This window comes from Microcebus murinus, chromosome 24 (assembly GCF_040939455.1).
Source record: "Microcebus murinus isolate Inina chromosome 24, M.murinus_Inina_mat1.0, whole genome shotgun sequence".
NCBI classification, from domain to species: Eukaryota; Metazoa; Chordata; class Mammalia; order Primates; family Cheirogaleidae; genus Microcebus; species Microcebus murinus.
Genome location: NC_134127.1, coordinates 30,123,179 through 30,138,454, shown reverse-complemented (window position 1 = coordinate 30,138,454; position 15,276 = coordinate 30,123,179). Strand labels below are relative to the sequence as shown.

The 15,276-nt window shown below is 49.3% G+C and overlaps 1 protein-coding gene across 2 annotated transcripts in view; it reads left to right on the top strand.

The window, feature by feature from the left end:
* The window catches only part of DLGAP2 (DLG associated protein 2), a 531,153-nt gene that overhangs the window by 418,121 nt on the left and 97,756 nt on the right, over positions 1 to 15,276 (top strand). For both annotated transcript variants that reach the window (XM_075997292.1, XM_012788824.3), the window contains one exon: positions 3,500 to 3,565. In XM_075997292.1, coding sequence (XP_075853407.1) covers positions 3,500 to 3,565 — 66 coding nt within the window. The remainder of the gene's footprint in view (positions 1 to 3,499; positions 3,566 to 15,276) is intronic.

The following is a 15,276-nucleotide window of genomic DNA, read 5'->3' as shown; positions in this document are numbered from 1 at the left end:
TCTGCTTTCCTGGCCAAAGCGCTTTGCACACTTGGAATTAGGTGTCAACCCTCAGAATCGCCAGGACACAGCCACAGAGTGGCCTGGCCACCGCCACCCGGAAGCCGTTCGCAGGGTCTCCAGGTCACTCGCTAGGAAGCGCTGTGATCACTGAGTTTCAGTAGATGAGAAAAACAATTCATAGAGTGAATTCAGCCAGAAATTATTGTCAGTGAGCAGTTTGGACTCAGGGAAAACCCCACCAAGAGCCATAACTGCGAAAAACTGTGTTTCTCCAGCGAAGACGAAAACCCATTAGACACATTCAAATGTGTACGTAAACGATTTCCAAAATGTTCCAGTCTCAGGCACGTTTCTATTTTCACTAAGAAAATGCGATGGAAATTTGAGCATGATGTCTGATGAAGGCACTATTTATTAACTTTACGGCGTTGATCAATCTCACACATGTGACCTCTGCGGTGGCCGCCGCGCCTGGCTGGGGAGCGTTGACTCTGGACGCCGGGAAACACAGACGCCAAGTGAGGGGAGCTCATGGCCACCGACTTGGGCGTGTCTGTGAGCACAGCTAACAGGGCTGCCGGCCCGCCACCCCGCCCAGAGTCCACGCCTAGATCACACCGCTCATCTTCCATGATTCTCGGAGCAAAGAATACTCCTCCTTTTCGAGGGGGGCTCAAGAGAGAAATATCCAGAGAGAACGAGTTTTCAGGTACCTTTTACATGCAGATGGAGGTGGCTTGGGGTCCCTGCCATCACCGAGATGGAAGTTTAGTTTGAGAGCTGTATGCATACCCACATTTCATCCACTCAGTGTTGCACCTTCATTGGCACCAGCGTGCCAGACATGGGTGCAGGGGACCCGGGCCTCAGGCCTGTGCGTGTGGGCAGTGCGTGGCCTGGCCGAGTGTTCCGGACCACGTCAGCGTAAGGTGGGAGCATGCTAGTCCCCTCTTATCCTCCAGAGACACATTCCGAGACCCCCTGTGGGTGCCTGAAACCTCGAGCAGTACAGACCCCGTACAGACCACGTCTTCCCCTTCGCAATGCTCAGTAGGCACAGTGAGAGATTAACAGCAACTCACGATAAAATCGAAAATTAGAACAATATATGTAATAAAAGTTATGTGAAAGTGTTCTATCTGTCTCTGTCTCTTGCTCTCTCTCTCAAAATACCTATTGTGCCGACTTATAAGCTGTGGGAGGTAAACTGAGGTCAGGGCACCACAGCACGCGGTGCAGGCTGGAAACACAAAGCCTCGCTAGATATGACAAGATATGGAGTCTGTACCCACCAGTCCCCCATCACACGTGTCGAGTCACCTGAAGCCGCAAAGAAGAGGTGACACACAGACGGGAACCTTCAGTGGCCTGAACCCGCTCTGTGCCCTTCAACTTTGAAAAGTTTTCCCTGAGTGCGGCTGCGTCCGGGCAGAGGGAAGGCAGCTGATCCCTTCCGCCCACAAAGTTCAGGGCTGAGCTCCAGATGCACCTGCTCATCCTCCCCGGGTGCTGTTCTCAAAACAGTCAGGCGTGTTCCTCTCGCAAGGCTGTGGTCTGCTACGCCGGGCAGTGATCCACGTGAGTGAGAGGCCTTGTGAAGCTACATGCGTCCTGTCTGTCCCTGTCCTCACCATTGTCGTTAGCAGACATTCTTATTCATAATTTCAACATGCACTGTGAGCTCGCCATTCAAGTTCATTCTGTTAAAGCTCATACTGTTTTTTCTTTTTTTTGTATGGACTTGTGAGTTGAAACTAAGGGGATCAGGGAGATCTGTGATTGGGGATTTATTGTTTTGGTATATCCCCCGGATTCCATTGTAACCCAGCTAATGTACACTCTGCCTTCAAGCCAATGACACAATGCGACCTGGTCTCCATGGAAACTGTGCTTAATTAGAACCATCTACCATATTTCTAAACAAAATGAAAAAATTCTGGTATTTGGTTCCTATTGGACTTAATGCAGTTCATTAGCAGGAAAGCACAACCTAAAATGTGCAAAAGATGCTGTTAACTTTGAAAAAGTGGGGTTGATGTGTGCTAATCATTTGGGTTGTCTTGTACAATAGGTAACCAGTTGAGATGGACATCTATTACACATAAATATTTTTTAAAAATCAGTGGCTGGGAGATGCCAAGCACTGAATTTCTACTACGCATTTATCTCCATGGAGACCCACAGGGCTAAATCTGCCACCTTCCTTCCTAACTTTCTGTCAACTCACTGAAAATGGCAGATGCTGATTTGCTGAGTCGAAGATGGTGACAGCCGTGTGTCCTCAGGCTGGACCACAACACACTAGAATGAACCCTTTGCAGACCGTAGCGTGGCTAGCTGTGTCTCGTGCCGGAGGGAAGGAAACGCAGCATGTTGCCTCAAAGCCTATCCATGGATATTGGGAGCCTTCATATATGCATAAGACACGCTAGAGTCTGAACGTGCGATTATAGTCAGAATTATATTTATGGGTATGTGCCAAACTATCATTTTAACATATATCCCATGAATAGAAACACGTTTGCAGGTGTATGTAAGGTATTCCCAAAAGAGTTCTCATCTGAGACTCCCTGGGTCTGTCTTCAAACGAGTTTAGCCTGGCTCTCTGGCCTCTCAGAGCATCTTGCTGCCTATAAATGCCCCACGGCACATGCAGAGACCAGGTCTGAAGAGGAGGTGCCTGGTTTGCCAGGCTCGGCCCAGAATGAGGAAGGCTGCTGGACGCCTCTCTAAGTCCAGTTCTCCAGGGGCTTGTGGGAGAAAATCTCAAATCCAGGCATCTCCACAGCCTGCATTTCCCCACCTGTGGAGGGAGGACAGGCCAGATGACCCCAAGATCTCCGACAGCCACACGGTGATGTCATGCCAAGAAAGCAGTGTCTGCTTTTGTGGCATGTGCAGAGTGAATAATGGAAAATCAATGCCAGTAACCTAGGGTGATCTTCCAGCAGAGGGAAATGAAATTAATGTCTTGGGAAAAATGGACCTGAGATGGACTAATATTAAGCATTAAAACAGTAGCTGCAGGCTTTGAACACTGCAGTGTGAGGCATCCAACTACCACACTAAGCATAAAGCTTTAGAGACAATAGGGTCTCTGTCATTGCTGGCACAGGGCTGCCATGGGGCTCGACCAGCTGCACGGAGCCAGGGCAAATAACGTGGGTTTCACACAAGTCCAATGCAGCCCAGGGCTGATAAATTCTAGGTGAAACCAAAGGGGAAGCTGAGAATCTCTTGGATGCACTATGTAAGTCAGTGCCAGGACAAGAGAAATATGTATGTTTGTGATCACAGTGCTTTTCTCCAGAAAATTATGGCCATTCCTGAGATTATTGGCGCAAAACGCTGGGCTCTGAGCAGTGACATTTGAAGAAACGGGAAGGTGTCTCCAAGTGTGAACTGTGTTGGTAGCAAAGGGTTCTGCATGTGTACGGTGACGACTGCAGTCCGCACCACAACTGTGTTAAGAGTGAATGTCTTTCTGTCTTTGCAGAGGAAGAAGGTGGAGACCTGGTCCAGCCGGGCATCAGCTTCCCAGGGCCAGCGGAGGAGGACCTAGGTAGAGTATTGGCGCCCGTCACCCGGGGCGGACAGAGCCCCGCACCCCAAGCATGTCCCGTAATGGGGAGCTTCCTCATGCTTATGTCACACATGTTTGCCTCTAGAGTGACATAATAAGCACTGAATACAAGGGGACAATTATTTTTCAAAAATAGTAGTTTATGAATGTTATGGAGACTCTAGGTGAGAGAGGGTCATTCAGATCCTCACAAACTGATAGAGGCAATTACCAACATAACAATGCCTCCAGGTGTGAAGTGACTTCTCTCTCCTTTGCTGCTTTATAATTAAAACTTATTCTGAGTCAACCTAAGAATGCAAAAAGCTCTTTTATTTGCATTTTTTCACATAGCTCTGTTACTGGACATGGGGCAGCTGATATCTCCGGGCAAGCCCAGCACACACGCTAGTCTGGGTGCTGGCTCCTCTGTGCTTTCTTCCCAGGGAGCTCGGAACGTCAGGTTATGTTCTCGCTGCTGCTCCTTAAAATCACGTGGAAATTTCATTTTTATGCTGCCAAAGACGCAGTAAAGCTGGCATCATATTTGGCCGTGAGTTATTTGATATGGAGCTGTGCTTGCATAAAAAGGGCAAGTGCTCCTCCTAGAGATGCGAAATGTTGAACAAAATCAACGTCAAACGGCGACAAAGAAGAAACCCTCCCGTGGCTCTGAGCTCCTTGCCCTTGTGGTTCCGTGGGACCTCACAGGTCCCTGGCTTCCTCCCTCGAGTCTCCAAGGGCTACACGCTGTGGTAGAACTTGGGACTGTGTCATGGGTTGAAAGTTCTCTTTATGTTTACGTTTCAATTTTCTAAGGTTTATTTCAGACTGTTAGCCAGTAGACCTGCTGCTCGTTTGAGTGGCCCAGAGAATGGTGCTGGAAATCGAAGGCGTCCACTTTGTATAGAGCTGTGATTCCTCTTAAAGACAATTACAGTCAGAAAGGTTTGCTTTCCAATTTGAAATTATGAAAACAGAGTTCTAAAAGTATGAGCATACATTATCTACTGTGATTAAGTCCTAAACTCATTTCTAACTCGACATTCTCAGCAAACCTTTCTTTGCTTAGAAATATGCAAATGAAAGTACTTTTACTTATTAGGAAGGAGTAATGGCCCTCAAATTTGGATAATTATGTATCTTTTTTAAAAAAAATTCCCTCTGGCAAAACTCTCCCCGGCTGCGAACACTCACGGCCCATGAGGGAGGCTCCGGATGAACATGGCAACTCGCTGACTCGCCGCTGAGGGGCAGGTGGGCAATCGCTCCAACCCTGGGTTTTGCGGGCTTCAGCAGGCCCGGGAGTGCGGGTGTCCCCTTCACCCGCCCACTCACTTCCTTCACACACGCCCAGGAGTGCGGTTGCGGGATTACCCACACGCAGTTGTCACGTGCCCCCAGGGTCAAGAACCCTGATATGGAAAGTATAAAAGAACAATTAATAGAAAAAGCAAAAAGCAGAAAAGGAAAGAAAAGAGGGAAGGAAGAAAGATGGAAGTCCGAGTTACACTCTCAATGTTATTATATTAGTAATAACTGATCAGGAGGAAGTGGCATAGTTGTAGATGTTTACTTTTCCAAGCTGAGTTTCACAGTTTCCTCATCATTGAGAGGGTTAAAGGATGATTTCCATAGGCTCTTCCAAGCTGCAAATGTACGGATTCTACTGGGTCAAATTAAAATAAAGAATTCTTCACCGTGATCTCAATGCGATTGCAGTGAAGGAGTGAGTGTCACTTCCAAATACTGTGGGCGGTCACGCCCCGGGTAGCTTAAAGGCACAGAGCAGGGAGGTGACGTTTTTGTCAAGCCCTCCTCCAAGTATCAGCCACCCTCAGTCCCTGAAAGCTCCAAGGGAAGATGAGTGACATTTACCGAAAAGCCCAGCGTTGCCTTTGGTGACAGATAAATTAGCGAAGCCACCACCTGCCCATATCAATCTCCACCGCACATTGAGAGCACATGCATTCTCTGAAGAGCACACTGGATAATGTTTGAAAGGTAATTTTATGACCAGGAAAATGGCTGTGGAATATAGGCAGATAAAGAAGGTTTCCTTTCTATAAAATTAACCTAAAGTCAAGGATAAAATGGATTAATGCAGCACATTCAGAATGACTACAATGGAAGAGAAAAACCCACTCTTTCCAGAAGAAATAGTTCCAGGGAAGACCTTCAGACACAGTAAAATTAAATTGCTCTATCGGTAATTTTTGTAACATCGGCTCATTAGAGAAGCTGTTATTTCTAAAAACAGCATTTCTTCCTTCTCTTGAATGTTATATTTAAATCAGCCATAAAGAGTTGTGATATTTAGCATTTATGAAGACTGCTCTATTGACCCAAATTTTGCATTGGTAAATTAATTGCAAACTGAAATGGAAAAAAGTTGGCAGATTAAATCATCAATAGCACATCTTATATATTAGGCACTGCACAGAGAAAATGTACATACAATGTAATTTTAAAATACCCGAATATTACAATACTATTACTACTTAAGTCCTCTACAGAGCAGACCATCTAGTGAAAATATTTTTTATATAACGGGACATACATAATGTCATTTTAATTATCTGCACGGCGTTTAAGCGCGTACCTGCCTCGTGCTGCCTATATACATCTTATCCAACAAGATCTCCTCTTTGGATATTTGTGTCTTTCGTAAACAACACTGGCTACACACACTCTTATAACTTAGAGATATCTATACTTATTCCTTAAGTAAGTTTCCAGAAGATTCTAGAAGTGGTGAGAGCAGGATGAGGGAAGGGGCCTCTCCATCCTCCTCCCCAGCATGTCTCCGCTCCTCCCCCCCCCATCTGCACCTGCCGTCTGCCTGGCGCCAGCAGTGACGCCAAACACAGAGGCCACGCCGCGCCGCAGGGAAAGGACCTGGTGCACAGAAATTGCCCAGCGTCCCCTCCAGCACCGAGCCGTCTTCACTTGAGGACCACAGTTCTGCCCCTGCTCCAGAACTCAATGAAAATATGGGGCTTTCTGTAAAAAAAAAATTATAGAAAACAAAAAGAAACTTGAATTAGCTCACAAAATTCTGTTTTAGCCTTGAAATTTAAATACATATTAAAACAAAAAATGACAAGTACTAAGCAAAAAGTAGCCCCATGAACCTATGTTGAATACAGTAGCATTTAAATGTGGCACTAATGGCAAATTAATGTGGAGCTTTGGGACAGTCTGAGAGCTCGTGGGGCGTTGGGGCTGGGCGTGGAGGGCGACACGCATGGCCGTCGCAAAGGGACAAGGAGGAGAGATCGGGTGCGCTGAGAGGACGCTGCCTCTGGCTGTCCCTGACGGAAAATGCACCTCCCTGCTGGCCTGGCCGAGGGGCTGAGGGTCTCTTTGGCTCCATGTGAGGCCTGCAGCCTCTGCCCACACCCCACCATGGCTTGCTGCCCGGCGCAAGGGGTGGGCGGAGACACCTGCTGCGCCCAGGCTGTGTGCTCAGGTCCTTCCCCTGTGCTGGGGTCCATGCCCACAGGTGTGCACACACGTGTGCAGTGTCTGTACACACACGTGCCAGTTTGAGTAATAACTTGTTACAGACTATTTCACATTCGATCCTTCTGAAGTGACACTTGCTGCGGTAGCAACTTCTAAAGTAAGTAAATGGTCTTGCACTGGGCCAGACGGTTCTGGGTGGAAATAAATAAGGCAGGTGGGGAGAGAAAGTGAGAGGTTTTGTTTAATAACGGAAGATGCCGCTCACTGCAGTGACCCTTTTCCAACTCAGGAAACGATTTGCATTTAATTTCAGTTTTCAAATAGTTTATACTTATGTGTCACGGAACACTGACTGTTGAACTGTGGGCTGCAGCTCATTACTGGGCCATGAACTCAAGCCCCTGGGTCACTACCAGCAATTTTATATATGGGGAAAAAACAGAAAAGTGTAGAAAATGACAACATGCATTATAGGCAGTGAGGGCAGGTGTTTAATGAAGCGTTTTCTAGTTTGCATGCACACGTATGTGCGTGTGTGTGTGCGTGTGAAGTCCTGGCGTGCGATCTGTGTCACACAGTGGAGTGTGACCAGGCCTGAAAGCGTGGCCTGCGAGGCTGGTGTCGGTGCGGGTGCACGTGCTGTCAGCACGGGAGCAGGTGCGTGCGGGCACCCGGCGGCTCTGAGGGCAGACAGGGAGCCCCCCTTGGACCCGGGATGACTCGCCTAATCCTCTGATCTTGCCATTCTGTTTATTAAAAAGGGGGATGGTAAGACGCCTCCATCATGGGTTGTCAGTGATGGACTCGGATGATACAAGGCCTTAGAGCGAGATGAGGCCCACAGTCAACGTGGCTTCCACTGTCACGGGCATCACCCTCATCACTGCTGGCACGCGGGGACCACAGGACCTGGCGTCATCCGGCCGTGTGACATGCATTTCAGAGGCTGCAGGGACGCGGCTCTGGAGTCGCAGCTCGGCAGGGAGGACGTCCAGCTTCCACTCAGGGTGGTTCCAGAGCAGGACCCACAGCAGGGAGCCCAGGTGCAGATCGTAGTGGCCGAACACACGGCCTTCTGAGATTAATTCCAGATTCTGGAGGTTTCTTGGAAGGTTTTGCCCCTTCAACTGCATCTGAGTCACAAGCATGCATGTGTGCAGTGGGCGTTCAGAAATGAATCAGGTTTGCTCCTGGGAGGAGGTTGAGGTGTGGACGGAGAATTGTGGCTTGCCCCGGGTACCGGGGCCACGGCCAGAGCTTCTGGATGTCGGGCTGTGGCCGTGCGGTGCTGCTTCCAGGCTGACAGCAAACGCAAGGTCACCTGTTGGGAGGAGCCAGGATTGTCCCAACAAGTGTTAGGCTTCCGGAGGAACTCTGCATTTTGTGAAAAATGGAACGTATCGGGGCACTGCTACTGTCGCTGAGGATTTGAGAAATTTTACCGATTCTAGGCTATTGTGCTCCTCCATAAAAGTGGTGTCAAGTGTAAAAGGTGCCAGCAGCTTGGCAGACAAAGGACAGATGAAACAAAGGCAAAGCAAGAAAGGAAGTGGCTGCCCCTGCGGCTCCTGCATCCGTCCCTTGCATTCCCCTCGGGTCGGTGAGCTCACTCCCACACAAACCTGTACAGGACGTGGGATCATCGCTCTCACTCTGCAGGGAGGAGACTGAGGCACAAAATGATCAAGCGATTGTTCCAGGGGGAGCGATTGCTCCAGGGGGGTGCGTTTGTGGCCACTCTGGGTCTGAATAAACGAGCCCCTGTGAGATCTTTTGGCTACACCCACTGCTTCTCCAAGAAAAATATTATGTATCTGAGGGCAGTCTATCTAATTTCTGAGCGAAAGGCAAACATTGCATTTGATACTTGAAGTGGAGGTAGGTGTTATATGATTAATAAGAAATCGTGCTTGGAATAAACATAGAACTAACTTGCATACGTGCGTACGTTTATTTGCTTAATCAATTTGTCACACCTTCCTAGCTGATGAGTTAGGGTTCTCTGTAAAAATATGTCAGGATGTTTCATCTTCTCGGCCAGTATTTGTCCTCCCCGGGGCATTGGTTAATTCTGCTTAAAGCCTTTTTTGGTGCGAGCGTCCCCTTTGGACTGGAGTGCGCAGCTGGAGTGATTCCCGCAGCAGACGGCCACCTTCCGGGAACGAGGGCTCTGAGGGCTGGCACTCTGGGTGCTGTGCGTGTGAACGGAGATGAACCCCCAAATCTGCCTGGAACTGAAGAGAGAAACACTGTGCTCCAGGTCTTACCCAAACATGACAAGAAGCATGCATATTTTATGTACACTGTCACACTACCAAACTCACATTTGATGTTTAATGAAAGCTAACTATAATCAGCACTAGCTACACGTTTCACTAACCCTTCAGACCGGCACTCCGCAGCCAAGGCAGGCAGCACTGGGGCCTCCGTAGGAACTGAAAACCCACCGGTGCAGAGGAGCCCTGGGCACTCCCCACCCAGTCTCCTCCGAGGGTGACGAGGTCTGTAAGTGCAGTCTAAGGCCCAGAAGTGCAAACAGTGGCCGTGGACGTTAAAGATCCACCTGTTCATGCCAGTGTTCATCAAAACGCTGCTGTGAATATAGCACCATTGGATACTGAGCTGAAAGATGAGAATAGCTCAGGTGTTCTCTCGCCACCCCTGGTCTCTTCCGCTACGCAGGTTGTTTGGATTCACTTTAACTAACACTTTAACTAGTGCCCCTCACTCCAGGGAAGAGCCACGTGGGTACCAGCAGTGTCTCACCGGAGAGTGGCCAGCACCAGGGAGCCTCGAAGCCGGCGCCTATTAGACATCAAGGAATCCGAGGTGACGGGAAAGTGCAACTGTCCGTTTCCAGCCAACAGGACGTCCTCTCCCTACCTGAGTTTAAGCTCAGTTCTCGTTTTGTTCCTCGTGCCAATTTCCCCAGCGGCCACTCTGTCTTGGGAAGTGGACCTGGACATTTCTGGGCACCGTGCCCGTTTCTTGCCATCTGCTACACGGGGAGCAGGTGTGAGCGGGCCCGCCACGGCTCTGGTGACAGCCCCACTGCATCCTGCTGTGGGGGGGCGGGGGGAGCCGAACAGACCATGTCCACGGTCCCCGCTCAGGACCGGGGTTCTGAGCATCGGCTATGGGGCCCAAGCTCCTGTCCATGGGTGGGGACCGTCTCATGCTGGGAGCTCCATTACTTTAGCTGTAATCAAAGAAGGCCCCATGCAAGGAACTTCAATTAAATACACTTAAAACGGACCTTATTTTGTAAACATCTAACTCCTATGTACTTAATAATTTGAAGAAATGAAAACTATTTGTTGGTTTTTAAAGTTAACTAACCTTTTGGTGACTTTGTTGCGCCTGCTTTCCGTTGCGGTCATTTGCATATTTGGTTGCTGGGGCCCACGGGGTGCTCTCGAAACCAACCGGGCAGACAAAGAGCGCACAGTTTGCTTCCCGACCCAGGTGTCCGGCTGGTTCTGAAGGACCAGGGAGCTGCAGAGAGCAGTGCCCGCTGGCCCCACCCCTGCACACAGCCCCCGCGCTCTGGATAAACGCCAACCTCCACGTGGCAGGTGCCCAGGGCCACCCTAGCTGGGGGAGGGGTGAGCCAGGGGCCGTGGCTGGAGGTCAGGGGCCACCAGCTTGCACAGGTACCCCAACAAAGATGGTGGAACTGTGGAGGCTGAGTTTCCTTCTGTCTTCAGAATCGGCGATGTCAGAAGGGGTCTGGCAGCCGTGCAGAGGAAGCCGAGGAGGGCTCGGGCTGTGGACTGGTCTGGATCCCAGGGACAAGGCCAGGCAGGGGCAGGCCTGCAGCCGTCGGCCCTGGGCAGGGACAGAAGGGGATGCAGAACCCAGGAGAGCAGGGGCAGTGCCTGAGAGGGGAGGGGTCCCAAGGCTGGGTCCCCTCGACTCAACCCCCACCTGCAGCTCTCAGGCCTGCCCCACCACAGAGCTGGTGCAGCCTCAAGGAACAAGAGCCAGAGCTGCTCCTCTCTGGAGAACTACCCAGGGTCCCTCTCTCGGTAAACGCCCTCACCGAGCTCCGGCCGGGGCCTCCCTCTCCCCAGTGCAGACGTGCACCTGCTGGCTTATACCACGCGCTAACACAGGTGAGGATGTGGTCTGGACACAAATGTCCCAACTGTTGCAGGAGGCAGCATTTGCACGACTCTTTTTGCTGCCATGCTTAGGCTTTGGGGTCACGAAGCCAAGGCAAGAAGTTGATGTCGACTGCTTGTGTGTCACCTGGCGTTGTCACCTGGCGTTGTCATGTGGCCCTTGGAAAGTCCTGGAAGGCAGGTGGCAGGTGAGGGAGCCCTGGGCAAAACAACCGTCCCAGGATGCCTTGTTCCCACCTGGGAAGTTGCCGGAAGGAAGTCTTCTCATCAGTAACAGCTCAGTGGCTGAATTTCACTCAAGGCAGATTTGCAGGCTGTTTTGTTGAAATGACATCTGCACAAAAATTTAGAAGAGATTAAAACCAACAGCTGACGCTGGATCATGAGGTCTGGCGCGTCTCGGACAGCCGCTATCCGGAGCAGCCCACGGATGCGTTTGGGTGGTTGAGCGCCATGTGCCCACGTCACGGGGCTCATCCGAACCACTCGGCCTTCCAGCTGGGCACAAAATCGAGTTTGCGAACATCCAGCCCTCACTAGAGCGGCTGCTGCTCCCAAACTGCATCTGTCCTAATGAGGTCTGTCTGCCGGGACGCAGGGAATCAGCTCTGGTGTGTCTGTTTTGCCTTCAACTCGTCTCTCTGGCTGTGGCAGACAGACTGTGAGTCTCAAGCAGACTCCACATACAAATTATCAAGGGCGAAAGCAAGCTGCCTGATATGTACTTTGATGTTGTGTAGATGAGGTGCTCAGCCTAGAGCCGGCATTTCTGTAACGTTTGAACCTCATGACAGCTCGGTTGTGGTCATTACCCTACTTTTAGATAAAGAAATTGAGTCTGTCAAATGTCGATCAGCTAATAAATAACCGAGCTGTGATTGGGATCCAGATCTCCTGGCAGATTTTGAGTTTGCCGTGGATTTGAGCTCAGATAACACAAATTGGATTTTTCCCTGCCATTCACCATGGTTATTAAGTAAGCTGTTGAGCCTTTGAGACTAACTTTCGTCGTTTCCCGATATTGTCCCAATGATATATAAATTGGATAGTGGTTCTGAAAGTCAAATTAGACCAGCGTTAGATATTTCTATTCTGATCACCATCTCTGGCTCCTGAAAAATGATTTTAATTAACTTTATGTACTAGTTACATATGTGCGTAGATACATGTGTGTACACACATGTGCACAAGTTTGTGCTCATGCATCTCAATACAGACAAATATATGCACACTTGGTGCTGAGTGGCCACAGAGTGTCTGGGAAAGTGAATTCTCACTCCAGGGCCTGTGTCTCCCACGGCGTGACTAAGAACAGTCTCGCTATGACTCGGGGTCCCCTCTTCCCCAGACCTGTCCCAGCCTGTGTTGTCAGCTAATCTGACACCAAGGATGTGACAAGTGCCAGGCGCCCAGGCACAAGGCCCTGCCCCGAGGTGCTCCGTGTCCAGGAGGGACATGTGTACGCTGGTCTGACCACACGAGGCGCCAGGAGTGAGCAGCGTGTCAGTGGCTGAGGCTGGACCGCCCCCGTGGGTTAAGAGCACAGACATGAACTCCACTCGCACCGTGGTGTGTTCCACCCGGCACCTGGAAACCAGAACTTCACAGAGTCCTCGTCTACGTGTTGATCTTTTCACAAAATTAAAGCATGTGCTCTACACACTTGACAATAGCTCCAGGTTTATTTACTACCCAAAATTCAATGCTTCGCATAACAAGATTCATGAACCTGATGCTGAAGGAGCTTTCTACCTCAGAGGCTTGACCGTCAGGAAGTTTGTTGGAGGCCCTCTGCTCTACAGGGGCAGCACCTCCCCTTCAGCAGGAGCCTTGGTTCAGAAAGGCTCAGACCAAGTCCACCCTGGCCGGACAGAGAAGGTCCTGCCGCTGTCCTCCTCCTTTCCCGGCCCTGTAAGCGCCAGCTGTGTGTCCTATGTCTCTGGTTCAGGGCAGCGGTTTGCCCTGTGAGCTCAGTGCTCTGGTGGACTTCAGCGGTTGTTGGTTGTCAGTTTGTCCAGCATTCTCCTGCTGTTGAGAAGGAGCAAGGATGCCCAGGCTCCTTGGATGTTGGACCAGACACCATAAGGGCCATGCATGGTGTCATTACGGCAGCAACAGAGACTGGTGGACACAGAGACCCTGGACACGGGGATGGGTGAGCTGGACACAGGGACAGAGAAGACCCCAGCAATGCCAAGGCCGAGGGCACCTCGGGGCCAGTCTGGGGAGAGCCGGCATTTGGCCAAACTCAGGGCTGGAGCCGTCAGACCCTCAAGGGGAAACCTGAGATAGGGAGGGCAAGTCCATAGAGGACAGAGTGTAGGACCTGCCTCTCTGGAGTGGGGGGCTGTGTGTTGACTCGGCTCGCAGACCATGGGGGCCTTCCCCTGCTTAGTTGCTTGCGAAGGGGGCGGCAGGTGGAGCCGCACTGGGGAAGGAAGCTGAGGCTGAGGCCAGTGGGTGGGGAGGGGTGGGTGCGGCCACGGGGATGCCCCCCGGAGCCGTCACCTGGTCCCGGAGAGGAACCGGGACCTGCATTAGGTGACGGGAGGTTGCAGAGACTTTGCACAAGGATGTTTCTAGCACATTAGAAAAACCAATCTCATATTGCTTATTTATTTTTCTAATGTGCTAGAAACATCCTTGTGCAAAGTATCTCCTTCCTTTAAGAGCATTTTTATATGGAAACCGTAACTCTGCTTACCTGGCCAAAGGCTGTTCGTGTTTTTATAGCTCCTAAGATTTTGCCTAATTTATTTCCCAGAAGGTCACGCTGATGTATAAATGCCCTCAAGGAAAAGTTTCACGCTTTACTGCATCCTCACCTTTACAGCACATTTTAATTTTTAATGTGCCTATTTGATTCAAAGAAATGTGTAAATGATATTTTTACTTCAATTTACGGTAGACCTTTTAAAAACGGACTTTTTACAAAACAGGTAGAAAAGAGAGACAGGTTTATGCAAACACCCTCTTTCTCTGAGTTCTACCAAAGTGAGTGGAAAGAAGTTCATGCCACGGTCCTATCCATGGCTGGACTTTGAAGTGTCCCCCAGTCCTTGGGCTCCAGGTTTGGAGAAATCGCAAGCCAAGTCCTGGAGAGGAGACGGACACTCAGCAAGTACTCGGGAGGCATTCACTGTAAGGAAGGTTGGAGGGTACGGAGCAGAAATTGCACTTCCCAAGGGGAAACGGGTCTGTCTCGGAGAGTGGAGAAAACGCTGTGTTCTGTGTTTCTCCTGGTATGTGCCAGCCATATATGCTAATGAAAGGACGGCTGCAATTACGACCATGTGTCAGGGTTCTGGGGTCTGGATTTCAGCAGGTATGGACATAACTTAAAGGTCACGCTCCAGACATTCCTTTCTCCTACACGTGTGATGGGGAAAGTTGCCGTGTATGGTGTTTTTCTATTTTCTGATTGGTGGTCATGTCATCAGTACCTTAAAAACTACTAGGAATTCATATTTCAAAGTTATTAATACATTTGTTTAATAAATAACTCTCAAAAGCCAGATATTTTGAAAAAAGTGTTCTTCCATTGCTGAGCTCTGGCATACGCATTTGGGAGTCCTCAGAAGGTTATAAAGTTTCGTCAAAACAAAAATATAAGATGATCACCCAAAATGTGTGAAAGGGAAGAGAGAAGGATTGATCTCGGCTGGTTTGAATCAAGGAGCCTCTAACTCATATCAAAGGAAACTCAGGGAGAAAGGTTTGGGAAACAATTCCAATTACTTTTGTGACGCTAAAGGCATATTTTACAAAGCAAATTTTCTAATACAGGAAGTAAGTGATGACCTTTGGCCTCTAGAATAATGAGATGAGGTTTACAACTGTTAGCAATTTTCTTTTGTGCTTCGAAAGTCATTGTTTTTGAATGTGACAATGAAAATCTGTTTAAAAGCTGTTTATCCCATAAATAAGTTGTCTTTTGGTAATTAAGTGCTATTAAGTTGCAAATGTTCTCATCCTAATGCTTAATTGAAAATGTGATGAAATTCCAAAAAACAGTTGAAGAGTTGAACACCTGAGTTTAGGATCTCAGAACTCCTCGTGTTTACATTATACTATCAAAAAGACGTCTTTGTGCAGTTTTTCTTTTAAATTAGAACTTTG